This window comes from Branchiostoma belcheri, unplaced genomic scaffold (genome assembly GCF_001625305.1).
Source record: "Branchiostoma belcheri isolate BF01 breed outbred unplaced genomic scaffold, Haploidv18h27 scaffold21, whole genome shotgun sequence".
Lineage (NCBI taxonomy): Eukaryota > Metazoa > Chordata > Leptocardii > Amphioxiformes > Branchiostomatidae > Branchiostoma > Branchiostoma belcheri.
In genome coordinates, this window is record NW_017803602.1 from 3,468,614 (window position 1) to 3,495,362 (window position 26,749).

Below are 26,749 nucleotides of genomic sequence, written 5' to 3' on the forward strand. Positions count from 1 at the left end.
TTTTTCGATGGCCTCCCCCCATTTTTTTATGTCTCTTTATCCCTCCGTAAATTCCCGAGTACGCATCCCGATTAAAGGTACGCGCCCCCTGATGAGGGCTGATGGAAGACAAATATTCCCGTCTGAAATGGAAAAACTCGAATAAAGTACGCACCCCTTCTACGCACGGCCGGTACCTCTGATCTTAAAGACAGTTCATCGTTCCAAACAAATTTAAAATTGCAGCTTTAAAATTGTTAAAAACTAGATTTATGCTGTGTACTGCGTGATTGTATGGGAACGTAGCGGGAAACGTTCCATGTTCGGACTTGTTTTCACCGCCGGCCGCAGCCGACTTGCAAGACGTCACCACCGCATCGAAAGGTAAGGCAAGTGCGGCGAAACGTACAGCTTTGGATCCCGGAGAGTGTTGGTGATCAAACAAGCAATGGTCAATAAAGATTTGTGAAAAAAGACCGTATTTCAATATTGACTTCATCGGTAGCGGGGGGTAGTTGAATGTTGATGTACAAGTACGTAGCTTTGTTGTTATTTTTTACTAAACGAAATGCACCGAACACTTAAAATAGCACCCGCCCGATCAACCCATGGAGAGCAATTAATTAACGATCATCGAGGCGGAGAACTGGGCGGAGTATTCATGCTACTGTAGAGGTGCTGCCTTAAAATTTGCCACCCGTTACACTTCTAAGGAATAAACACGTGTGTTAATTATTTTGTACTCCGTAAAACTTATAAGTACATTCTGTTCAGAGGAAAGAAAGATTTCCTTCCCGGGGCCCAGGTTCTGGAAAGCTGTCCTCAGCGCTGCCACGGCCCTCTTTGTTCTTCAGCTGTAGGTGCACTTTGCCTGTCGGCGCGCTCAGCACCCCACCCACCGGCCTTTCATCAAAGACTACATTTTAAGATAACTCCGCCCATATCATTGTAGCTTGCCGAACAGTCGGGTGGGAGAGTACATCTAGCTGGCATTTTCACGTCGTACTGCACTGGCTGGTATAGTCCGCTACAAAGTAATTTCCCATGGCGTTTATCAAGATTTAAAAAGATTTGTGATACGAAATGAAACATGGATAACAATATCTGTCAACTGAACCTTTGAAACGGCATGGGGTAAAATCTTTGTCGAAGATTTCTGAGTTAAACTCAAGCCGGAAGTGCATTAGAACTGACCATCAGTCGAGGCACAACTGTTATTTTATCACGTTACGTTATGTTTACGACGATCAAAAACTTCACGGCTTGCGGACCATTTAAAATATTACCGCTCATAAACCCTCTTACAATTTTATATGTACTTACGGGGGGTTATATTTTCGCCGGAGTTCCACTGAGATCGGCGTCGGCTGGCGGGGACGGCCGGTCGGCATGACGGAGCGCCGGGCGTCATTGCTAGTGACCAACATTTTCTTACCGTGGGTGACTTGACTTCTTTTTTACCACAACTTGGTGTAAATATCGACGATAGTCAGAGGAATTATGTTCATATATTGAAGTTCAACTTTATTTCCACTCGTCAATATTCTTATCTAAACATGCTATGGACGATCGATGTCGTTCCAAGTTCCCCGTGCCGGTGTTCCGCTATATATATTCCTGGGTCGTCCGCGGATTTGTCGGGGGAAAACCTCAAATAAACCTCAAAAACCTCGCACCCCGACTTTGGCAACGGCCCGAGACACTTTTGGAATTTGGAAAAGTTTTAAAAATGCGTACTATATTTCGAATTTACGGCGTATTTCTTGTAATTCGGTACTACGCGATGCCATATTTTGGAAAACTTTTTCAGTGGCCCTCCCCCCCAAGGCTGATTTTTTTTTCGATGGCCCTCCCCTCGGTTAAGATATTTTTTCGATGGCCCTCCCCCCAGGCCAAAAAAGTTTTCAATGGCCCTCCCCTCCAGTGCACCAGCCCTCCCCCCCCGGTAAATATCGTACAGTCCCTAACAGAATAGCTTGCTCTTGTCCCCTTCAATCTTTTCATTTCAATGTGCAATGCATAAACTTGACTTTCTGTATGCAATGATGCCCTTCCCTCATACATAGACTGAGGATTGACCATCTTACCTGGTCTCCCCACTCGTTAATGATGGGCATGTTGATGTCGTCTACAAACACAGTCATCTTCCTTCCCGCCGGTGGGCCGTAGGTGGTGCCCATGCGCTTGTCAACATAGCTCTCAATGGTACGCTGGGAAGAATGGGAGATAGACCATTAACACATTGCCTTTGGTGAAATCGAGAGTCTGACATAATCTTTTAATATTATTTATTTCATATTTCTTAAATGGAATTGCAATGTTGATTGCTTTGCTTTTCATACATGTTCTTAACTCTCTGAAGAATGTAACACATTAGTTGTTTCGTGAAATGCATACATCATAATCTTTCATCTTACATTTCAAGAATAGAATTGCAATGTAGCTAGCTGCTTTGCTTCTATAGCTTGGAACTTTATAGAACAGATGTGAGATAAACAAGGCTTTCTTCTCTTTGTGAACACTGTGAACAGATACAGGGGAAAAAAGAGAGACTGCAATTGGAGCAGGTGATGTAATGGTTAAATATAAGGCATCAGGTCGTAATATCCGGTTCAGGCACCAGGTCATAATATTATACAAACACAGCATAAATATAACACAGCACAACATGTAGAAGTACCTGGAACATGAGTGGTACTGTGGCTGAGGAGAAGTTGAGGCTCTTGCCCATGTGAACATCAGCATCGTACTTGGACATGTAACCCTTAATCATCACAGTCTTAGCTGTACCCTGTTCACCAATCAGCAGAACAGCCTGAAAAATGTCATATCATCTTTAAATTAAGGTTCTTGTCTTACATAATAAAAAAGTTATTATATCTTCATTTGCAGGAATGAGACGATATTTTAAAAAATACATGATTATGAATATGAAGGTGGTACACTGTGAACATAGTTAACTAACAGTAAATAAGCTTTGGTAAATGATAGACGGTGTGGTTCTGATACTAATATCTATGACTTGTTAAAGGAGTACTAACCTCCAGAACGAAGTGCTATTTTCCGATACATCATGCTGCAATGAGTACATAACTAGCCGACTTTTTACATAATTTCGCTTGTACAAGTTGCGCGGCGCATGTTTGTAAAGTGATATTAATATCATTTTCCCCCATGCTGAACCACAATTGATACATCCGGGAACTCTGGCTTACGCAATACTCATACACTTCAGGTCAACATAAACATTTTTTGGCGAAAATGGTAGGAGACAAGCACACTAACAAGCTGATTATTGAGAAATTACTTGCTTTACTTTGCTTGACCTGTGGCTTGGATATTATAATATCATGATGTCGAATACAGTGGGCGCCAGTTTCATCCTGTGTGTTTTGAGTTTCTCAACTCATTTGCATGTAAGTATAACTTGAACAGATAATTAGATTACACCACTTATGAAAAAGATAACTAGATTACGCCGTTTTTTTCATCATCAATATTTGCGGCATAAATGAGGGGCGATAAGGACACCAAGAAGGGCAATGGTTGGTAAGATACCAAAGAACACAAAACGGTACAAATTTTTCTTATCGCCCCCGAAATGAGGTCTGTAACGTAACTTTTTGTTTAAAACATAGGCACTAATGGGGTAGCGTGGTGTATTCTGGGATAGTTTTGAGGGTATTTGGAGAGTTTGTCCTGGATTCGATGCATTTTAAGGCTTGCTCGCAAAATGGGCATTTAATTATATACTGTAAAATAATATGCATTTTTCACTTCCAAAAATAAATGCCTGTCGAAATATAGCACCCCTTTCTGGAGGTTAGTACTCCTTTAAGATATATCAAAGCTCTGTGACTATAAGAGCTGTAAGAGCATAATGTGCAGCGATGGTCTTTCAGCACCAAGGACAAATACAGGTATTCTTACAACCATCGATAAGACTTGTTGGACAAATAAATGGTTTGGAGCTCAAAAGAACATACTAAAACCACTTCAAAAACGATGTCCATAGATCATAGTGCACTTTGAAATGGTCCAATTTGAGTTAATTCTAATATTACAAGGTAATATACTAACTTGTAGCTCTCCAACCAATATGGTTGCCATACAGAATAATTCACATATTATGAAATCCCTGTGTCAAAAGTGAACATACATGTAATGATTATTATGTGTTTGGTGCAGTTTCAACATCCCAAACCAACCTTGGACTGTTTGGCGATTGTATCGATGAGGAAGGATGTCCTGACGTTGTCCACATTGGGTACCAGGATGGAGGAGTACTCCAGGACGGAGTCTGTCGGGTAGAGAAACTCCTCCACACGTTCACTCCAGTGCTGCCAGTTTCCTGCAAAAAATGTCAAATACTATCATACTAGAAAGGTAACATTTGCAAAGCAAATGCATGACAAATGTTTACGTTCAAATGGTTTAGCACAACAAAACTACTGCTGCTGTGTTTATTTTTACTTAAACAAATTAATATCTATGGTGACCAGCCACATTAAACTCTGTCCTGCCACTTGCCACATCATGTAACAAACACCACAGCAGCAGTTACCACGGTGACAGTCACCTCGTCCAGTTCATTGACCTTCTTTGTTTGGAGAAGAAGAAACAGAGCAAAACAATTATAATATTGTTTTCCTTCTGAAGAGGTAAATACACCAAATAAAAAAACAGCAACAAATGTTTGTGAGCAAATACAAGATGTTTCATATACCATTTTTTTTTCAAAACAATTTAAGTCAATGAGAATATTTTCAAAAGAAGCTGTAATTTTATATCATGCAAAACTTTCACTTTGCAGAAACAGTAGTTTGTAGCTCACCATGGGAGTCCACCACAAACTCAAAGATGGTTTGGCCTGCCTCAGCGTCACATTTAGGCAGGTCCAAGGAACTCTCATGGCTCCTCAAAAACTCTTCCAACTTGGCTCGATCCTCCAACTCTAGGATGGCACCTGATCAGGTAAGAACAGCCTGTTAGTCACATTATTGTGATTTCTGTTTTATCTAATTTGTTTCCTTTTTTGTTTTCTGTTCCACCAAACTATGCCGGACACAAGACTTAGGAATTCTTCACTGCACTGTGCCTTACAGCTTGACAATAAGAGCCCAAAAGCAAAACATCTTTTATGTCTATGATGTCTTGTTAAACTAGATGTGTTTTCTTACTTGTAATGTATGAATATAATATTTACTTTGTACCTGATGGTGAGAGTGTTTTAAAATGTTGTTTTAGTAAAATGTTGCCTTTTGTGTTTTACAAATAAGGACCCAATTCGAGCAACATGATTATTCATGGAGGGGAAACATAATCATATCGTAAAAGTCTAGATTATTCAACAAGTTAGTGTCAGACTGACCGATGCTCCACATGAGAGCGAAGATGAAGATCCTTTCTAGATGCTCAGCAGGTAAGACTCCTGCCTCCTCCTTACTGGGGATCAAACCCTCCAGAAGATTCAAGGACTGAAAGAAAAAGGGGGTATAAAATTAACTGAACACATTCTGGCTAATGAAGAATCTGATATAGAGGAACTAAGTTATACTTAATAAGTTGCCTGCTTTTTAACTGCTTTCAAATTGATAAATTGTAGTTTTCAAAACAAAAAACTACAATTTTTTCCTCAGAAATCTTAACTGCATGCTTCTGCCTTTGGGTTTTGCAAGCAAATTATTAACGGTTACCGTAACACTGTAATTTGTTTTTCCATATACATTGCTGAAATATTGTCTTGTTGTGGTTGCTGCCATTAGGAAGTAAGATTTGGGTTAGATTCAAGTTGTTGTTTTTTTCAGAAACTTTTCACTACATCTAAGTCTAACAATATTATGTGAATAAGTCTATAATTCAGTTACCTGAGCGATGTAGTTACATTCCAGCAGCACCATTTTGGGCCAGAGGTTCTGAGCCATGTAGTGGTACAGGTCGTTGAACACCTTATCATACAGGGCCTGCAGGATGTCTGCCTCCTGAGGCTGCCTCTTACGCAGCCAGCCCTGCATGTCATCAGGGGAACATCAAAATACCACATCAATGGACCTATAGTCCTATACCATTATTACGTCACAGTTTGTTTACCGCAATGAATGCCGGTCAATCAACGTTTATATTGTACAGCGGTGCGTAGCGCGGTATGTGTTTGTGTAGCGTTAGCCTAATATAAGGCTTTTAATACAGTACTACTTTCGTCTAATGTCACAACTAAATCACCCATGCGGCATGTAATGCTGTGTCAACACAACTAGACGCAGCAAAAATTAGACATACCTTACTTTGAAAATTTTGAAATGATCTTTATTCTTTAACTGACCGTTCTAGAATGTTCTTTAGAACAGGTAAACAAAATGTGACGTAATAATGTGATAGGTCAATTTGGGTCTGCTTTATGACCTTCCTATACCACAAAAAGGTCAATGTAGAGTGTAGAGTGTTGAGATGCTATAATATCAAAATTGTTGGCCTTTCCTTGAAACTTAAATGAAGAACTAGAAAGGCCAACATTTGCTCAGAGGCAAATACAGCATATATCACTCCATCTCCCTCTCCATTCCAAAATGGACTGTTCCATACCTTTCGCACAAATGGACCATCCCAAAGTTTACTAAAAAAAACCCCACCCCAATCCAAAGTGGACTTTTCCTATTTTGACCACCTGCAAGAATGGACTGTTCCAAAAATACCCCAGCACAAAATGGACTCTGCCATTTTATAGAGTTTAATGAGAGCATAAAGGATAGTGATTATGAATTATAAAAAATGTTCGCCGCAGATTATGAATTACATTAAATTCTCAGAGCTGATTACGGACAATCACACATTACAGGTAACGTACTGATTACAAATTACAATGATTTTGGTGGCTGCCTACAGATTATGAAGACTATAAAGGCCTGATTACGCCATACGGAAAAGGGCATGTAGGCCTTCATTAATATAATGAGGCTGCAGAACTTACAGCAAGTATGGGCCTGAAGTCCAGCACAGAGGAGCTCATGAACACCATGCCGTTGCGTGAAACCGTGGCCGGTGAGGCGTTGTCGATGTTGTGCACCTCAAACACGACCTTACAGGCAGGAGACATGGGGATACGGTCTCCGTTAGCCAGGGTCAGGGTTCGGTTGTCGTCCAACACAGAGTTCAGGTTCTCAATCCAGATAGCATCAACAGGACCATCCAGCACTATCCAGATGTTCTCTCCTGTTGGTGAGCAGACAGGGAGCTTACAGTCAATGCAGCACAACTTTCTTCCTGACATGGGCTAAAGATTACAGTCAAACCTGCCTATAGTGGTCACTCAAGGGACTGGCCAAATTTGACCACTATGGCCAGGTGACCACTATAGAGAAACAGCCGGTTAGTTGACCCCCCCCCCCCAAATAAAAGGGACACATGCTTTGAGTACCAACAGTGATGTCTTTATTCTGAAACATATGAATACATACATTTGCAAAGGTAAACCCCTTTTATATGTACATGTCTTAGTTCAATAATTTGTTGTTCTTTTGCTTTAGTTGCACTTTATTTTGTACTTGACTTAAAAAAAAAAGAAATACAGAAATATTGCATGGAAACATTAACTTGACATCAAAGATACATACACTCAACATATTTAGTTCATCTATTCCGGGACAATGAAACCATTCACATTAAAACATTAAAACAAAATCACTGGTTGTCATTTACTGTTCTTGTGTACATACTAGTACTACATGTGGCTAAAGAAAAGAAAGCAAATCAAGCAACAAACTTTCAACTCCAAACAAATTTCTATCGACTGCAAAATCATTTAATCTAAGCTCAGCTTTCGACGATTTCTTCTCACTCTCTCTGCCAGTCGGATCACTTCCACCTTTTGGAATAAGTTCGGCGTCTGTCTCTCCGCGTTTGCCATCGTTTCTCCGCAATCGCCACGTTACTAGTACTAGTTGTTGTTGTTAGTCGAAAAGTGGAAGAGAACGACATCGCCATGTTTTTGTTCTTTGGTGAACACTTGCTTCGCGCGACCGACATACGCCACAGCGAATTCCAACCACGTAAATAAGTTATTTTGTACCAAGATTCTGTCTATTTAGTTAACAGCAAAATAATTGTTCGTCAGTTGCCAGTTACTTTCCGTTTTTGGTCGTTTTTGAACATGAAAACGTAGCGAAAACTCTCCTTTGTTTACGGCTTGGGTTTCTCCCCGCGTGGGTTGTCTGCCTTTACCATTATGCCAAATGTGGAAGTCAACAGAAAATTTTCTCCTTTCAGACTTATATCTTTTCTAAAATATCCACTACAGTTTTAAATTTACATCTAAAATTACTTGTAGTAATGTATTTGAAATGTTTTCATAATGTAATTACGTCATTTGACGCTAATGAAGTTAAATAAAACTCGGTGTATCTACCTCCATAACAGTGGAGTCTTCCGATGACCCCAATTGACCTCCCTCTGCAGCTAACATGCATGCGCCATCTTGGAAAAATACGAAACGCATTTTTCGAGCCAAATTTCTTGAATTATGCCCATGAAAAACGGAAGCTATGCACATATCTACGCATTTCAAGGAATCGAGAAACCAAATATGGATATTCTTAATTTTTTTTGTAAAGATAATTGCCGTAATCTTCGCCGAGCGGCCGAGTCCATAATTTGAAAGCTCCATGCGGCACGCACGGCACTGGTGTTGGGGAAAACGCAGATATCAAAGACACCCGCGACCGCAGAAAATTCGTGTCAAAAGCCAGTTTTCCTTTATTTCATACACATATGGAGTCTAATTTTCAGTTCACATTTTAGTAATGTAGCGATCGGAAAATTATCACAAGGCTCATAACGGTCGTAGCCCGAGGTGGGGTGGTGTTACGGCCGTGGTGCTTAGCGGGTTACGGCCAGCCGCGACCGCTATCGGCGGTGTTGACATGCCGGCGGGACCGGAATGGGGTGACCGCTGACCGCGTTGAACAGTGACCGCTATAGACACGATTCTTAATGCTTACGTCAATGGGAAAAATTCAAGGGACCGGCAAAAACTGACCGCTATGGCCGAGTGACCACTATACAAAGGTGACCGCTAGTACAGGTTTGACTGTATTTACAAAAGCTGTGTGAGCTACAGCAAATCAGCAGAGATGCTCACTTTTGTTATTGCCTATGAAGTATTGAAGAAGTAATGGCAATGGTTTCTGAACTTTTTGATACGATCCATACTTCCTAAATTCTGAGTGGAGCAGGTAAAATTTGTCTAGTGCAACTAATTGTCAATGTTACTTGCACCAACACAGGTACTGTATGCAGAAAAGATAGTATTTTGCGCCCTGAACTTGAGATGACTCTTTTCAAAACACCTGTACCTACATCCTTAAAGAGGTTCATCAGTCAAGCATAAATCACAGTTAGTAGAGTATTCCTCAATCAGTGACGATTTGAAAAGGTAAAAAACACATACAAAAATTTTTGATGTCCAATGTATGTCTTGATCACGGACTAACCTAGTCTCACGAGAACACAACCAGTCTCGCCTGTACCCACATGTAATTACTCAAAATTAATGCAGAATGTTAAAGGTTATGAAGATGGTATAAAATCCTTCACCTTTCTTGGCCTTGTGAGTTCTCCTCCACAGGGTAGAGAAGATGCCGTCTGTCCAGTCATTGGTGGCCACATCCAGCCGGCCGAACATCTGAGGCGCCGTGATGGCCTTGGGGTTCATCCTCATCTCCCTGTGTGGGGCCCCGCACTCCGTCATGGACTTCATGATCGTGTGGATGCACTCTGTCTTCCCTGCCCCACTCGGACCCAAGGTCATCATACCCCAACGTACACGCTGGGTCTCAAACAGCTGGGGGAAGAAATAAAGGATGGAATGTTTAATATTTATTTGTCTCTGAGGCTCATGGCCCATATACATGAGATACGTAAAACACTTGTGTCATCAGCTGGGTACTTCACACTTTTCTACACGTAAAATGCAGCTTTAGGTATGGCAAGTTGTCAGTTCAGATCTTGATTCATGAATACAATCTTGCCATATTGTGTCAAACTCTTGAATGCTTTCTGACCTCAAAATGTAAATATTGAGTCTAATAATAGTTTTCTTATTAATATGTATAATGGTGAGTGAGTGAGTGAGTAAGGTAGTGAGTAAGTGAGTGAGTGAGCAAGTGTGATGAGGACTAAAGCATTCTCAATGTTCCTAGTATAATCATTTTAGTAACAGAATCATGAAGTTTTGAAAACCTGCCTACCTGCACAATTTTGAGGTTCCAGTTGGGGTGGTTGATGAGGTTGGGAGACTCGTCCACCTGGTGGGTGATGGCTGCCTGCAGGTCCTCGTAGGTCGCCGTATCCAGGACGATACCCGGGAACAGGTCACCAATCAGACTCAGGAACAGGGGCTCGTCTTCATCCACCTGTTGTCATGGCAACATAACCAATCAGATTCAGTAATAAAAGATTGTGTTCCTATGGCTAATATAGAATGTTTTCACTCCGTACATTAACTTGCTCATTGTGTCATAATTTGTGTAAAATTTTGAGGAGTCAATATTTTTGTTGTAGTCCACCTAAAAAAAAGATAATCCCTCAAATGAAAGCTCAACTGTGTTGGTAGAATCCATAGTTACTTCCCACCACTTTTAATACACTCCTGACGTCATCACGTTTCCGACTTCCGGAGAGTCAACGTTGCACCGGTGCACCATACATCTGACGAAGGTGGACGAGATAGACCAAAAATTTATGGTCAGTCTCCTTCTTGTGTTGGAACAAAGCTTGACTCTATAACTAAAGATTACCCCTGTTACAAGGAATGTTATACCATTTTTGCCTCCCGTAGTAAAGGCCTTTCCTTGGTGCTGAACTTACAGTAGCACTGCAGCGGACTTTGCTATGCCTCTGCCATTTGAGGATGCCTAAGTTGACAAAAGGCTAGTTACAAGCCTTTTAAACTCCTGTTCCTTCTAGTTCTACCCTAGAAAACATCACAGTCACAGCGAGACACAAAGATCCTTACCAGCTTGGAAAGGTTCATGTCCCTGAGAACTCTCATGACGATGGTTGACTCTGTCTCCTCCGGTCGAGCTCGCTTGTTAGCTCCAAGAGTACGCAGTACTGACAGGATGTTCCTCAGGCCAAAGTCATAATGCACCTAAAAATAACAACATTTACTCTGACTTTTTTCAACAATCAATTATGTCTGTTTATTTATTTTTTATCTATTTCATCATAAAACGGCTGGGTAGCCTATTCAGCTAGTAGAAGCTGCTTTCCAATGGGGCCCAGCATACATTTACAATGGACAATACATTTAGTCAAGCAACAACGTCAACGGTCAACGGTCAAATAAAATCTGATGCGTCAAAACAAAAGCATGTCCATGAATTTTCAAACCAATGTTTGGGTACTACCTTAGCATTTAAAGTCTAAGAGGACGTGGTACAGTACAACTACCAAAAATAAAAATAAAAAAAATAAAAATTTTTTGGTTACATCAAAATTTCTTTCATTTTACCCTGAAAACTTTAAGAATTTTTGTAGTGCAAGGTAGTCTAGTCCTTGCAGGCAATTTTTTGTTTAAATAATGAACTGACAAAACTGACACTGTATCCAATCACTGGATCTACCAAATTCCTCATCCGTACCTGTTTTGAAAGCTGCTCCTCACACAGTTTGTAGAGTGTGTAAAACTTCTGGGCCAGGATGATGTTCTCCTGAAAACCACAACTGGCCAGCTTCACCCTCATAATGATCTGTACACAGAAGCAAAAGGTGTCACTGATTATACTTAGTCTACATGTTTTAACAGGGAACAAGAGGTTCACGAAGGCGGGGGAGAGTAAAATTGCAGCGCTAGGTGCTAGCTGCAACTTCAAATGGCTGGCAGCACTCTAAACTACTATGGACTAACAAATTTAGTGTAGGAAATCACTTTTCAGGTTTTATCAAACCTCTTATTCCCTTTTAAGTCATATTTTGTACAATATATAATAAGTTCCTATGAACATCATGGAAAGATTCAAGACTTCAAAGTAAGGAAATCAGCATAAGAGTACAGAAGAAAATCTTTGCATCTGACTTCCAATTCAATATCACTGATAATCCACCACCTGAGTGTCAATTAATCACAATCAGTATTAATATCATAAGATTTTTTGACCATTTACTAAAGGCTACTCAGTACAACATTAGAACCAGCAGAGAATGAGGAAGACACGTACCTGTCTGTCTGGCACCATCATGGCGACTGTTCTGAACTGGATCTTCAGGTTCTCGGGAAGCTCCTGTCTGCCAGCATAGCCAGGGTTCTTTGGGATGGGAGGAAATGCATTCAGTTATGTTTAAAAAACAGTAACTGTTGATCCTGATTTGAGGCTAGAAGGTGCTGCACAGAAACACAATGGTCGAACAAGTTCTGGTCCTGGAACTGAAGACCAGATTTAGCAGAAATATTGACTTTCAAGTCTTTCTTTAACACTTACAGTATTGTCTTTCCAAAGCAAAATCTAGAATTGTACAATGTAGCCAGCATGAACATTGTAAGTTCATCTATGTTGGTATAAGTCATTCTGAAAAAGGTTTAAACTGTAACTTCCAACACAAAAAAACATGGACCAAGTTCAACACCTTGACCAAGACAGGAGTTGAACAGTTGGAACTTTGGTTAAGTCCATTTTTTGTGTTGGAAGTTACAGTTTAAACACAGAACGTAACACAATAGCTAATACAGTTTCCCTACCATGGTGATGAACAGGCCAAACTCAGGGTTAAGGTCCACGACGTCTCCGTCTGTGAAGATAAACTGGGTCTTCCTCTCCTTCCTGGCCATCAGGACGATGTAGATCTGCTGAGCAGCCACCGACAACACCGGCAGGTCAATCCGGTTAAACTCATCAAAACAACCCCAGCTGCCAGACTGGGCAAGACCTGTGGGGAAAAAACAGCCACAGTGGATTCAGCACCAAGGAAAGGTACAGCATACAACATTGAAAAGCAGTACTCTATTCACATATCATATAACATTTCTAGTAGCTCCTTCATTAGATATATTGTAGTTGAATACACATGATGCTTGATGAAACCAACCACAGCAGATTCAGCACCAAGGAGAGGTACAGCATACAACATTGAAAAGTTCATATGAAATATAACATTCCTGGTAGCTCCTTCAATCGATATATCGTAGTTGAATACACATGATGCTTAATGAAACCAACCACAGCAGATTCAGCACCAAGGAAAGATACAGCATACAACATTGAAAAGCAGTACTCTATTCACGTAACATATAACATTCCTGGTAGCTCCTCGATTAGATGCATCATAGTTGAATACACTTGATGCTTGATAAAACCAACCACCTCAGATACAGCACCAAGGAGAAGTACAGAGTTTAGCTGTTCTGCTTTAATTTTTCCATTACCTTCATTAAGAAGATTGCATTTTCACTGTGTACATTGTACAGGCATATTACCTGTAAAAAGGAAAGTGATCTCAATCCAGTTTTAACTCACTTTAGAGCTAATCTCCCAATGGTCGTGACAGAGAAGACTGGTGCCATGTATAGTTTTCAGAGGTTCATTGTACCAGGGAAAGTCCCCTAGATCTTTTCAATAAGTACAATGAACAGTGGGCCATGGCTTAACGTCCGATCCTAACGACTGTGACCCTTTCCAGTTGGTGCATACTGGGCAAGCTATGACAGCTCAGATTCAAACTCCCAACCTTTAACTTGTACCACTGAGGCAGGGTTGATAACCACTGGACAAAGCACACTGTACTATCTTTGACAGTCTTCAAAGTGACTTTCCATACAGCTTCAGTCACTTTGCAACTTTTGATATTTGCTAAACCAGACAAACCAATCCTCTTTGTTGATCTAAATTGAAGAGAAGAAAGAAATTGAACAGTTCAAATCAATTAAAGGGAATAAACGAGATGAAGCGAAAAGTTGTGACATCTCACCCTTGTAGATCCTTCCCAGCCCTCTGTAGTCCATCTGATCAGAACAGTTGAAGACCACCACGTACTTGCCCAGGGCCTTCCCCATGTCCTTGGTGGTCTCTGTCTTCCCAGTACCGGCTGGACCAGCTGGAGCACCTCCCATACTCATGCCCAGGGCCTGGCCCAATGTGATGTAGCACCTGTCAAAAAGGCACAACTCAATCAGATGTGTTTGAGACATAAAATTATCTATGGTCTGTGGGCTGAATAGTACTGTTTAAACGCTAATGCCAGTAAACAATATCAAGCAAGGGGAGGAATTTACACTTGTGATAGAGAGAGGAATTGATTTCAGTTGTCCGTTCATTGTTATTACGCAAAATACTATTTGAATGTACAATGTCATTTAATGACCAATGCAGGTACTTACATTTTCTTGTCACTTGTTTTAGAACAAGGGGCTGACATCAAGCAGCAAAATTGCCACAAAATAATAGTCTATCCATTGAATGTGAATTGATTGACTGATTGATTGAAAAAGTAGTCAGGTACTAGGTACAGCCTCTCCTGGAACTATTGTAGAGTGGAACTCACTGCCACCAAGTGAGTAAGGGTATCCTCACTAGATAGTTTTAAACAGCAAAGGTCGCTCGGTGTAATAAAATTAGCTGCTAATGCACCATGTGCCTGCAAAGCTGGTGCGTCACAAAGGACAGTTTTAACTATCTAGTACACAGATAAAGAAACTGATAACAAGAAAAGAGATATAATGGATTGTACAGTCACTCTACAATGATAAGCACCTATTACTGTTCACTTTTCTTTCCACTTGGTCAACTGAATTCAATATGTTATATCCTATAGATAAATTCAATTACATTCTCAGGGGAGATAACCAATACAGTACTCAAATAGGAAAATACATTAAAGAATGTTTCGATCTTAGAGACTATATGTTAGAGACTAGTTAAACCTTTATTGTTACCACTGATATATATTCTGTATGTAATTTGCCACATACATATATTCTGTATGTAGGATGAAGTTATCCATACATGTATTTAACTTTGTTAGACCTTTAGTTGTAGAAGACCATACAAAAGTCCCTGTACTTTTTGTTGTGTCAATAAAGAATCTACCTGTCAGTGAGAGGAGTGATGACAAGCCTGTCTGTACATCCCAGGAACTCGTTCTGGTAGCTGAAGTCCACATCTGTGATGGACACGATGCAGTCATCGATGTCTTCCTTCCAGTAGAAGCGAGACTGCTTCAGCCATTCAAAGTCATTCACGTTCTTGATGTGCATGCGCACCTGTGGAAGAAGAACATCAATTCTCCATTATTACTGTCCTAAAACTAAACCTTGTTCAGATTCTAATTAGAAGCCTTTTGTCTCAGCACGTTGGCAGAATGTATTGTGCATAGCACTTCAAGTTGCTCTTGCGCATATATGGTTAACATCCCATCCGTAGTTTCCAAATATTATGTCAGAAAAGATGTCATCTGCAACAAGCAAAATTCTGATGCAACATTGACCAAAAATCCAATGAACAACGTGAAAAGTAAGGGTTTTGCACAGGCGCAGTACGTTCTGCCTACATGCTTTTTGTCTCCAACATGCATGGGCCACATGGTCAAATGGAGCCCAAAAATTCAGTCTGGTCCTGCAAATGAACAAAGAACAGTAGAATTTTGTTACTTAAATTTACACTACTGTAACTATAACTGACTGGATAAGACTAATAAGAATTTGTATACCATGAAAGTCTTAGACTGAAAACTTATCACAGCATAAGACTTGCCAAGTCATCAAAGATGTCCCTCTGGTGAACGTGGATGGTGACCAGGGTCTCAAACTTCACTCTCTCAAACTTGGTCAGGTCCAGGGTGGTCTGATCAATCAGTTTGTTCAGCAGGTCCAGGAACTTCTGGTTGGTTGTCTGCATGATCTTCTTGTCGGACCGTGCGGCTGCCAGGGCCTCCTCAGCATCCCTGGTCCAGATCATCTGGATACCCAGCAGCCCAACCTGTGTGTGTAAACATGAAACCACAGCAAATATTTGTATCTGTATCAACTGTATAACCGGTATAACTGCCCTTCGCAGGCTTTTAGCTAGGGGGTGTCAAGGGTGTCTTTTGGACGCCCTGGACACCCCCTAGCTAAAAGCTTGAATTTACACCTGAAAATGCAGAAAGTAGTGTTTGAGAGCATAATGAATTTCAAAAAAGCCCCCCTAAAATCTTGCACTCTTCACGTCTTCACTGTGCATAGCATACAATAAAAAAAATGGACACCCACCAAAAAAATCCTAGCTAAAAGCCTGGCCCTTCGGCATAACACACCAGCTTTGCAGGCACACCACACGCTATATTTTACCAAACAACCTGTTACAACTAATCTTTGCACATCCAACTTCAGGAGTTGTTTAAAGTTTTCGAATGATGATGCACCTACTGTCTTGGTGGCAGCGAGTTCCACTCTACGATAGTTCTTGGAAAATTATAGAGGATGGTGAAGTCACTTACTGGTTTCAATATTAAACAGAGGGGGCATTAATGTGAAATCTCTGAACAGGGCTCTTTTGCCATTTAATTTGTTGGTCCAGGTAGCATCTTCAATACTGACTTATAGTTAGTTGCTGCAGCATGGTATAATTATTACTTTTAATTTAACACAACACAACACCACACTATTCAAACTCTCATAACTAACAAAATTTTCACTGTAGACTGTAGCTAATACTGTACATCAGATGCCCTGTATGTCTCACCCACTAACCTGTGCTGGGTAGTTAGCCAGGAATGCCAGAATCTGGAAGGATGGATCGTTGATGTTAGCGGCTGCCTCCCGGATGACTCCCTTCAGCGATGACTGCTGCTCCCTCAGCAGGTCTCCTAACCAGATCTCCACGTTACCTTTGGCCATCACAGGGGTATCAAGCTGGGGAGATACCAATATTACGCTTGAACCTTCAGCATGCTACAGTAGCCATTAGGCACCTTTTTTTTTGTATTGGCAATGGGGTTAGGCAGATGGGAAAGGGTTAAGAGCAGATCTCCACGTTTCCTTTGGCCATCACAGGGTTATCAAGCTGGGGAGGTAACAATATAATTACACATTAACCTTCAGCATGCTGAAGTAGTCATTAAGTACCAGTTTTGTATTGGCAATGGGGTTAGGCAGCAGGGAGAAGGTTAAGTGAACAACAGGATGGGAGCTCTTGTGTTGTCAGAGCTTGATCACATTACACGATTACCAATTACTGATATGATAAAGCTTCTACATATTTGACATGCTCATAAAACAGTTTATTTCACAGTAGTTTCCACCACATTTTGATTACCTCTGACATAAATGGACTACTGACAGAAATTGCTACGTTTGTAATCATGCAAAGGAAGATTCATGTAAAATTATTATGAGCATTGTTGATGCAAGATTAGACTGTCACAACTGAGTTGAAACTGGCCAATTGATTGGTTAGAGAAGAGGAAAATGCAAGCAGAAAAATATCAAATACTACACTCTGAGAGATAATGGTGTTCATGCCAAACCATGTTAAAAACCATAAATCATAAAAGCCTGAAGTACATATTACAGTCCTTCAGACTACTGTTCTGCATGGTAGTAACACATAAAGTGCTGTGTGTTAACTTCTATCCATACTTACATTGACACTCTCCCCCTCCCTGGACACAAAGGCCATCATACGGTCATAGTCTTTCTCATGAAACGTCACCTCGTTCACATTCTCAAACACGCCCAGAAGGTGGGACTGGAAAAAAGCAAATGGATTCTCCATTTAAACATGATTTGATTAATCAACCATGTACAATAAATAATCAAGTAGAATAGAATTTGCCAATATCAAGATGTTAAACCACTACATGCAATGAAAATATGTGTGGGTGGGGCAAGAAATTTGGTTCCTAACTCTTCCCTTCCTGTATCACATATTACAGTTTATGACTTGGAAAATAGTAAGATTCAGTAGAAATGGTTTTCACACAAGAAGCTTCCAGATCACTAGCTGTCACCTTATCAAAAGTCCTCCATGCCAAATATCATGATACTTTCATAGTTCATCTGCGTTGGTAGTTGTGTAAACTTTAAGTTAAAACTTTTGATCTAACACAAGGTCTAAAACTCTAGGTGAGAAAATTTACCTTGGATCAAAGGTTTTAACTTTAAACATCCAAATATCAGGATTTTATCTCCTTACGCTTCTAACTCACCTGGATAGTGTGAGAGTCGCTGGCCTGCCCAAGAATCTCCAGTAAGGCAGGGTCTGAGATGAAGAAGAACCTCGGGAACACCAGACGTTTCTTCTCCAGGTACCTGTGATCAAAACAAACCAGGAAGTCCAGAATCTACTACAACAAGTTGACACTACTTTTCCTAGACGATCAATCAACAAATCAGTATGTGATTTAGATCTGTGTGGGATTTGTCTCTACTTGTACGATTTTTGGTTGCACAGATGGCAAGGTGGTCTTGTAGTTAGGGTTGTTAACTAAGAATCTGAAGGTTCAAGGTTCAAATCAATGACTGGCCCCATTGTTGTGGCCTTGGAAAAGGCACTTAACAAGCATTTCCTCACTCAACTCCGTGCAAATGAGTAGCTAAGGTAAGGGATATCCTCTTGGATGGGACGTAAAGCCGGAGGTCCCGTGTTTGAGGAGAGCCACACCTCAAGCATGTTTAAGATCCTACCACACTTATCAAAAAGAGCTGGGGTCCTTCGAAATGTGAGTGGTTCAAACTTACAGTCTTAAGCTTGTACTTAGTGTACAAAACTCAGGTGTGTTATGCTTAAAAGTAGTTTACCAGTTATGTGAAACCTTGGTGAAACAAACAAACAAACATTCCCATTGCTGGACTGACCCGGTGAGAGATTTCTGGCAGAGCTCCAGCTGTTCCAGCAGATGTGGCAGCAGCTGTCCCAGCGTCTCGTCTCCCACGCAGCACTGAACCACGTTGGGCGTCTCATGAGCGCGAGTCATGATCTTCACCCACGACTTGTCGATGTTCTGGAACCGCTTGGCTTCCTGCGTGGGGAGTTGTAAAAAAAATCAAGTCAAACAGAACCCCAGATGTGGATGTCATTCCGCACTTGCCTACAAACTACTGGAACGAGCGCGCGTCATGATCTTAGATAAAAGATGAGATCAGGGAAGCTTTGGTAATACTGTTCATTTATTACAATGAGTTGGGAATATTTCCTTGGCATTAATCAAACCTACCACCTTGGCAGAACATACTGCGCCTGCACAAAACCCTGATTTCTCACGGTTTTTGTTGCGTGTTTAGTCAACATTGCATCAGAATTTTGCCTCTTGCAAAGAATATCTTTTCCGACATAACATTTAGAAACTAAAGTTGTGATGTTAACCTTATACTATGACCTTATATGAGACGTTCTGCAAAATGTATAACACTTTACAGGTTTATTGTAGGTGCAGAACGTTCTGCCGACGTGCTGTTTAACCTGTGTACTATGTAAAAAGGAAGGGAGGGCACACTGTTCTTCTTGTCACAGATATCAAGACATTCAATTTTCCATTTCATTCAGAGCATAGCACCTGTCCTTCTTCCTTCTTTTCACCATGAGTGCAAGAACAGCTACCTCAAAACTGAAACAGACGGAGATTCCTGTTGCTACTATCCCCCACCTGAGGCAGCTGTTTGGCGATGTCTCCTCCTACAAACACAGCCTCCAGGTACACCCAGAGGTTCTGAACCACCAGCCAGTTCTCTATGATGTCTGAACTGTTGGACAACTTCTGCACCCACGACTGGATGTCCTTCTTAAATGGGGCATTGTATCTAGAGAACAGAGAGATGGGATTGTTACCTTATGTAGTCTTAGTACTTATTATAATATTGTTAGTGTTTTTAAATGTCAGGATACCAGGTTTAGTTACGAAGAGTATTTTCCATGGATAAATGAAATAAAATGAAAAATGATATGAAAAATGATATGAAACCTTCAATTTAAGTACCACATATATTAGATACCAGAGACCAGATCACTTTGCAATTTTAAAGATACCTACTGGATAGTCAAAGTCTACAACTGGATAAAATAAGGAGATTACTTCCAGACAATTTGAGTGACATCCATCACTCTTCTTCAGTGTCCCTAGAATGAACTGGCAGAATGATAACGATAATTATACATGAATAACGATAACTCGCACAACACTTGATGTTGAGTCAGTGTCCTTCTGCCTCTGTAACTTCATACTACACGTATATTGTGGTAGAAGTTGACATTCTCTGATAAGATTTTCTCTCTCCTTAGCTGCTTAGAGTAGGGATCTAACAAGTGAGACGTAACAGACATTGATGTAGGGTCCACACTGACCTATTACTGAGAAGTGAACCCAGGATCATGAGAGAATCCTCCATGAGAGCCACAATTTCTGACGTCTCTCCCCCCTTCAGAAGAAGCTCCCCACGAGTTTTGAAGGCGGCAAACTGGAACTCCTGCAGGCTCCAGTCAGCCACCACCTGGGCCAGTTTGGCCTCGATGTCCTTCTCTTTCACTGCAGAGATGCATATGTCCTGAGGAAAAGAACTTTTTTTATTAAGATTTACCACATTTGTGGAAGGATTGACAGAACAGGTGACTATCACTTCTTCAAGATGTCAAACCTGAGACCAGATCACTTACACTGGGCAGAACCCCTCCTCTTTTCAATATCAGGGTGTGGTGGGATCTTAAAAGTGCTCATCAAGGTGTGGCTCTCCTGAACACAGGACCTCCGGCTTTACGTCCTATCCAAGAGGACGTCCCTAGCCAAAGCTAGGTACTCATTTACAACAGAGTGAAAGGAGGAAAGTCGTGTAAAGTGCCTTTCCCTAGAGCACAAGATCAGTGACATGGCAGGATTCGAACCTGGGACAAAACGCTACTGTTACGCCACAAGACCCCCTTTATTTAGGCAAACCCTTTCAGTAAGCAAATAAATAAGTCATGTTTTTATGTCAAAAATCAACAAAAAAATTATCAAAACACACTACAGTTTGATACTGTAACATAAATTTTTCATTGTGTTTTGGCATTGAAAATTTTTACTGGAGCTAAAAATTTTGTAACAAGTGTCAGACTGAGAGCTTTACCTCAATGTCTTCCTTGAAGGCGAGCAGGTCAGCCTCCATGATGTTTCGTAGGCAGAAGGACTCTGACTCCACATCAAACGTTGTGCCTGGAAAGGAAGACACCACAAGATGAGACCATCTGAACTATTCAAGAATTCTTCCAACATACTGAACTACTGTTGATTGGCTATTTGATAATTTCAGAGTAAAGAGTTTGAGAGACTAGTGAGACACTTGCCTGTAGTGGTTGCAATCCGGTCCCAGTGGCGCTGCTTCATGGCCTTGTTGGCCATCATCTCCAGCAGTGGGCAGCTCTCATTGAAGTCATCAATTTTCTTCTTTAGATCCAAGAATGCCTGCCACTCCTTCAGAGCCTTGGGCAGCTTTCGACATCTGGGAGCAACATTTACTGATGTTTCATTTGGATTTGATGTACGTGTAGGTAATGTAGGTTTTCACATTTGTGACACATCTCTAACAAGTACACAACTACAATGTGGGCAAAGTCGATTTGGAAACCTGTTAATACAATTTTCCATGGTTCAATTTCGACTCTATGGTGTATGGCAGCAAGTGTGATTTGGTGAATGGTTGGCAAGAGATACTAGTATGATAAAAATAAAGTCCCAGTACAAAAACTTTATGAGAAATTTTTGGAGCGGAAAGTAACTGTCGTTCTCAAAAATCTTGAAAAAGTCGTACTTAACTGCTGATAATCCAAAGAGAAAGTGGGGTTATGTGGTGCAATGGCAGAGCATTCGGCTCAGAAGCAAGAGGTCTCGGGTTCAAATCCTGCCAAGTCACCAACGTTGTGCCTTTGGGAAAGGCACTTAACACGACTTTCCTCACTTTGCTCAGGTGAAAATGAGCATGCCAGAATGACCATTATCATGATCCTGGGCATTAAAGGAAAACCAAACTAAACCAAGTACTCCTTTTTTCATTGAAAATACAAGTGTTTCTTTACCTGTTTTGGAAGTCCAGTAGTTCGTTGTTAATCTTCTCGATGTCCACCTCTGTCCACAGGATGTCATAGTAGCCGTTGATGCCGTTCAGCACAGCGTTGTAGAGTCCGTACAGCTTCTGTAGCAGGTTCAGCTCCTTACGGATCTTCTGGAGCACGGGGTACTCCGTCACCGTCAGGCCGAACAGCTGCTCGCCCGCTGAGTAGGTGTTGAACTTCCGCCAAAGTTCATCGAACCGACTCTGTAAGGACACACAACACACACGGTGGTGTTCACAAGGCTGGGTGCATATGCACTTTAATGCAGGTAAAATTGGAGCTGTGCAGGTATTTCTGATGTCTAACCTGCACCTAGCCTGCACTGGTCCATGTACTGGGTATATGCAGGTTAGTGCAGGTAAAATTGGAGCTGTGCAGGTATTTCTGATGTCTACCTGCACCTAACCTGCACTGGTCCATGGACTGGGTATATGTAGGTTAGTGCAGGTAACTGGAGCTGTGCAGGTATTTCTCATGTCTACCTGCACCTTACCTGTACTGGTTCATGTAAATGTACTTCGTTTATATATTCGTTTGGGTGTATGTGGATTTTGAGTTGCTGCATTGACCATTACCACCTATGAAGTATTAAAAACTGGCAACAGTTTATGTATGAACCATGCTTCTCAAAGTCTAAATGGTGCAGGTAAATTTGTCTGTTGCAGGCTATTTTCAATATAAAAACACAAAGAAAAAGTATTTCAAGCCCTGGTTGCACAAGAAGAGGACTGACAGAGGCTTCTTTCATTGGACATGATGGAAACACAAATTAAACCTATCTTTGTGGGAAGAAATTGGATCAAAAACTGAAACTTCAGCTTACTTACCACAAATACTGAAAGACGATCACTGGCTTCAATTGGAGCGATGCCTTCGACCATTGGACCTTCCTGTGGAGATTAGAAAAAGTACTGATCAATTCAGAGCAAACATTTTGTCTTAGTTTTGTATGCAAAATATACAATTGGTAGAGGAACCGCTATAAAATATCTTGATAAAGCAGGGTTAAAGTCTTTTTAATGCAATATACCATACATGTACATTGTAAACAGTTACAATCAAGGCTCTCAAATGACAACTTGTTGTTAAGATACAACAACAGGCCCGTGTTACTAGGATAGAACTTACAGTGTCATAGTCTCCTGCGTAATGCTCCATGTCATGATGGAAGACACCAACAGACTCCAGGAGATCTGACTTGAACTTAGGTTGAACCTTCACAAGCTCGGTCTGTACATCGGCCTACATGTGAGAAAGAGAAAATACAATGTACAAAATGTATGGCATGTTCAAGTTAGTCCAACTTCTGAATCCCCAAAAAAAAAGGAAAAGGCTAGCAGCGCCTAGTGTTTTTTTCTTAGATTTTATTTGATTTGTTAGTTCTCGGATTTATTCAGAAATAAATAAGAAGCGAAAGGGCAAACAAAAATATATAAAAAACAGACCTAGGCATTCCTCTTATAGCCCCAAAAGCTATGATACAAGTAGGTGTCATGAGGTCAACATATCAGGCGCCTTTTTTTGCAAATAAAAAAAAACAAAGCAGGCAAATCTGAGAACAAGTTAATAAAATTAGTATGGCCTAAGTAACATCTGTTGCAAGACTTCTTACAGAGTTGGACAGCAGTTTCTGGAAGGAGTAGCGTAGGGTGTCCACTCTGTCTGCCTCCTCCTTGGCCACACTGACATCATACTTCTGTAGCATGGCATAGGCTTCCTGCAAGGGGGGGGGGAGAAAGACAGCATTTAAGTGTTTCTTGATAGATACTGACTGCCTTAATTCTTAACTGTATAATAACAGAGTATTACACAATGAGTACCATGTTTCTATGATAAGAATGTCAGCCAACATTTTGTGGCAAAACAAGTCAGTGTTAACAAACTCCGCTACATGTGCTACGATAGTACAGTAGGATCTCTTATGCTTGGATCATAACAAAGTATGAGGGTATGCATTATTCCTAGACATTAGAAGAGGTTGTGTGGTTGCAAGAAGAGGAAGTATCGGTATAAGCTGTAGCACCCACCTCAATAGGACCAAGTGACATGTCAATCCTGATCATGTTCTGTCTGACATCCTCCAGGGCTTCCATTGCAAACCTCACATCATCCAGATCCTAAGCAGGAAACACATCCATGTGAGAGGTTAAACCATACACAACCAGGTAAACACAGCACAAAAACAGAAATCATCCTCATAGCTTGTCACTGTAGTCATAAGTCATAGTCATAAGAAACTTTATTAGCATCTCAATTATCGCTAATTTACAATTTTACGATTTCAAGAAATCTTTAAACTTTAAAACTTCATTTTACAAGTTAAAATATACAATTTTAAAATCACAGACATCAAATTACACTTTTTTTACACAAAAGGTACCGGTTGACTCATTACAGAGATTAGTGGAAAGCGGTGTAGCTTGGTAGAAGATAGTCATTTCAGTCTCTCCGTTTGACATTTTGGTAGTGTGAGATAGCCCTCCAGCCAGTTTCCGTGCCATTCTACAGAAACGATAACATTAGGACAATGTAAAGTGGTGTGTACCTTGATAGGATGGGCAAGCTTCCTGCTGAACTCGGTCACATAGTTGAAGATTTCCTCCATCTTCTGCTTGTAGTCTTCGTTCAGCTTCTTGCCATAGATCATCTTCCAGGCTTTGGTCTCCACCAGCATGGCTGTCTTCAAGGGGTCTAAAGCAGGGAAAGTCAGGGTTACAATATGTGGAAAACATAGGAAACCGTACTTTGAGCAAACTTGAATGAACGCTCAGTTTGCTAATTGTAAATGTAGGCTCCCTATCTTTTAAGAAATCAAAAATCTAACGACGGTTGGATCAAATTTCACCTCTACATACAACACTGAAAAGCAGTATTCTGTTCATCCTTAAGCATATGAGGCATGTAACATTCCTGGTAGCTCCTCGATTAGATGCATCATAGTTGAATACACTTGATGCTTGATGAAATAAACCACCTCAGATTCAGCACCAAGGAGAAGTACAGAGTTCAGCTGTACTGCTTTAATTTTTCCATTACGTTCATCAAGAAAATTGCACTTTCACTGTGTACATTGTACAGGCACCTTACCTGTAAAAATAAAAGTGATATCGATCCAGTTTTAGCTCACTTAAGAGCTAATCTCCCACTAGTCTTGACAGAGAAGACAGACGATATATACAGTATTTACGGGTTCATTGTACTGGGGAAATTCCAATAGCTCTTTAATTTCCACAAACACAATGAACAGTGGACCACAGCTTAACGTCCCATCCTAAGGGCTACCCTTGCCAGTAGCCTGCATGTCGGGTGAGTGACAACAGCAGGGATTCGAACTCCCAATGTCTTAGTCCAAAGGCAGGGTGGCTAACCACTGGACTACACACCTGTGATGAGCTGGATGGCTCCAACCTTGATGGACGGCACAATGTCCTGGATTTCCAGCTCCAGGTCCTCAAACCTCAGCATCTCTGCTCGGAACTCTGACAGGATCGGGTTTTCCGCCATAAATGCCTAAAAGATAGGTATCAAAAAGTATCATCAAGCTTTCTAGCGTTGCAAGTGCAGTAGTCACAGAAATACAAGAGGGTCTCCATACCTTTTTCTGTGAGGTGTTTTAGTTCACCATAATTTACAATTAATCACCCCTTAACTTAATGTTGTTAAATGTCAGGAAATTTTTCATGAAGCGCGATTGGTCAACCCTCATAAATTTCCCTTTATGCATTGCCAGGATCCCCCCATAAAGACCCTCATACAAGTCAAAAAGTACAAACAAAATCATGGCAATGCCCAGATCTCCTCAAGGTCCCTATAGTATACTTGCCTGGCTGATCTCTTCCTTGTCATCCTCCCAGAGGAATTTGTAGGTGCTGAACCTGTCCAGGGTTTCGGTGACTTCCTCCCGGTAGGAGTTTGTGGCTGAGGCCAGCATCATGACCAGCTTCTGCATGTCCTTGTGCTCAGCGATGGACTTGTAGTAGTTCTTGATGGTGTGGGGTGGAATCCTCTCCAAAACCATGACTAGACATGACATATTAGTACCAAGACAATAATGGAGCAACTGTCATATTGATGAATTTGAACACTTCAGCCTTAAGCTTCTCAGTTCCTGGTAACAATGGCAGAATTCTAAACAAGACATCCAATTTTTCCATTGTTCCCTTCTCAAAGTGTGAAAAAAAAGGCCATGTGAAATCAAAATAACAAAATTGCTGTGCTCAGTTAAATTTTGTTGTCACTCTGTTTTTAACAAAAATGAACCAACAAATCCCTGCAATGGGACTTCAATGAAGAAAAAACAGCCAACTGACCTGAGCTTTCCACTTTCTTGTTGTTCTTGCCATGGGCGACGTGTGTGACCTTAGCCGTCTCCTGTTTGCGTGTCTGTCCCCACTGTGCCACGCCCCTGGACACCTCCAGCACCAGCTGGGTCACCTCCTTCAGGGCTTCCTGCATGTCATCCAGACTGGGCAACATCACCTGCAGGGGCAAAACAACAAGTACTACACCATGCACACAAGTTGCTCAATAACCCAGGGGACCCAGATCGAGGAGACATGGGTTTGATTCCTAGTATTCCTGGCTAGGCATTGTGTCTTTGGGAAAGACACTATACACAACTTTTCTCAATCAAAAATCCAACAATGGTTGGATCAAATTTCACCTTATATACAATATTGAAAAGCAGCATTCTGTTTATCTTTAAGCATATGAAGCAGAGCATATAT

At 41.0% G+C, this 26,749-nt stretch overlaps 1 protein-coding gene across 1 annotated transcript in view; it reads right to left on the bottom strand.

Moving 5' to 3' along the window:
• The window catches only part of LOC109469796 (dynein heavy chain 8, axonemal-like), a 68,508-nt gene that overhangs the window by 25,489 nt on the left and 16,270 nt on the right, over positions 1-26,749 (bottom strand). Inside the window, exons 26-58 of the mRNA XM_019768462.1 lie at positions 26,333-26,501; positions 25,846-26,042; positions 25,406-25,532; positions 24,568-24,713; positions 24,050-24,139; positions 23,635-23,739; positions 23,151-23,264; positions 22,850-22,912; positions 21,987-22,225; positions 21,254-21,412; positions 21,041-21,158; positions 20,283-20,482; positions 19,588-19,741; positions 18,800-18,963; positions 18,151-18,253; positions 17,586-17,690; positions 16,694-16,855; positions 15,717-15,941; positions 15,054-15,226; positions 13,936-14,114; positions 12,710-12,897; positions 12,192-12,278; positions 11,616-11,723; positions 10,988-11,122; positions 10,221-10,385; positions 9,568-9,814; positions 6,947-7,188; positions 5,847-5,987; positions 5,351-5,456; positions 4,814-4,945; positions 4,188-4,330; positions 2,660-2,794; positions 2,067-2,189 (exon numbers count right to left, since the gene is read on the bottom strand). Coding sequence (XP_019624021.1) covers positions 2,067-2,189; positions 2,660-2,794; positions 4,188-4,330; positions 4,814-4,945; positions 5,351-5,456; positions 5,847-5,987; positions 6,947-7,188; positions 9,568-9,814; positions 10,221-10,385; positions 10,988-11,122; positions 11,616-11,723; positions 12,192-12,278; positions 12,710-12,897; positions 13,936-14,114; positions 15,054-15,226; positions 15,717-15,941; positions 16,694-16,855; positions 17,586-17,690; positions 18,151-18,253; positions 18,800-18,963; positions 19,588-19,741; positions 20,283-20,482; positions 21,041-21,158; positions 21,254-21,412; positions 21,987-22,225; positions 22,850-22,912; positions 23,151-23,264; positions 23,635-23,739; positions 24,050-24,139; positions 24,568-24,713; positions 25,406-25,532; positions 25,846-26,042; positions 26,333-26,501 — 4,944 coding nt within the window. The remainder of the gene's footprint in view (positions 1-2,066; positions 2,190-2,659; positions 2,795-4,187; positions 4,331-4,813; positions 4,946-5,350; positions 5,457-5,846; positions 5,988-6,946; positions 7,189-9,567; positions 9,815-10,220; positions 10,386-10,987; positions 11,123-11,615; positions 11,724-12,191; positions 12,279-12,709; positions 12,898-13,935; positions 14,115-15,053; positions 15,227-15,716; positions 15,942-16,693; positions 16,856-17,585; positions 17,691-18,150; positions 18,254-18,799; positions 18,964-19,587; positions 19,742-20,282; positions 20,483-21,040; positions 21,159-21,253; positions 21,413-21,986; positions 22,226-22,849; positions 22,913-23,150; positions 23,265-23,634; positions 23,740-24,049; positions 24,140-24,567; positions 24,714-25,405; positions 25,533-25,845; positions 26,043-26,332; positions 26,502-26,749) is intronic.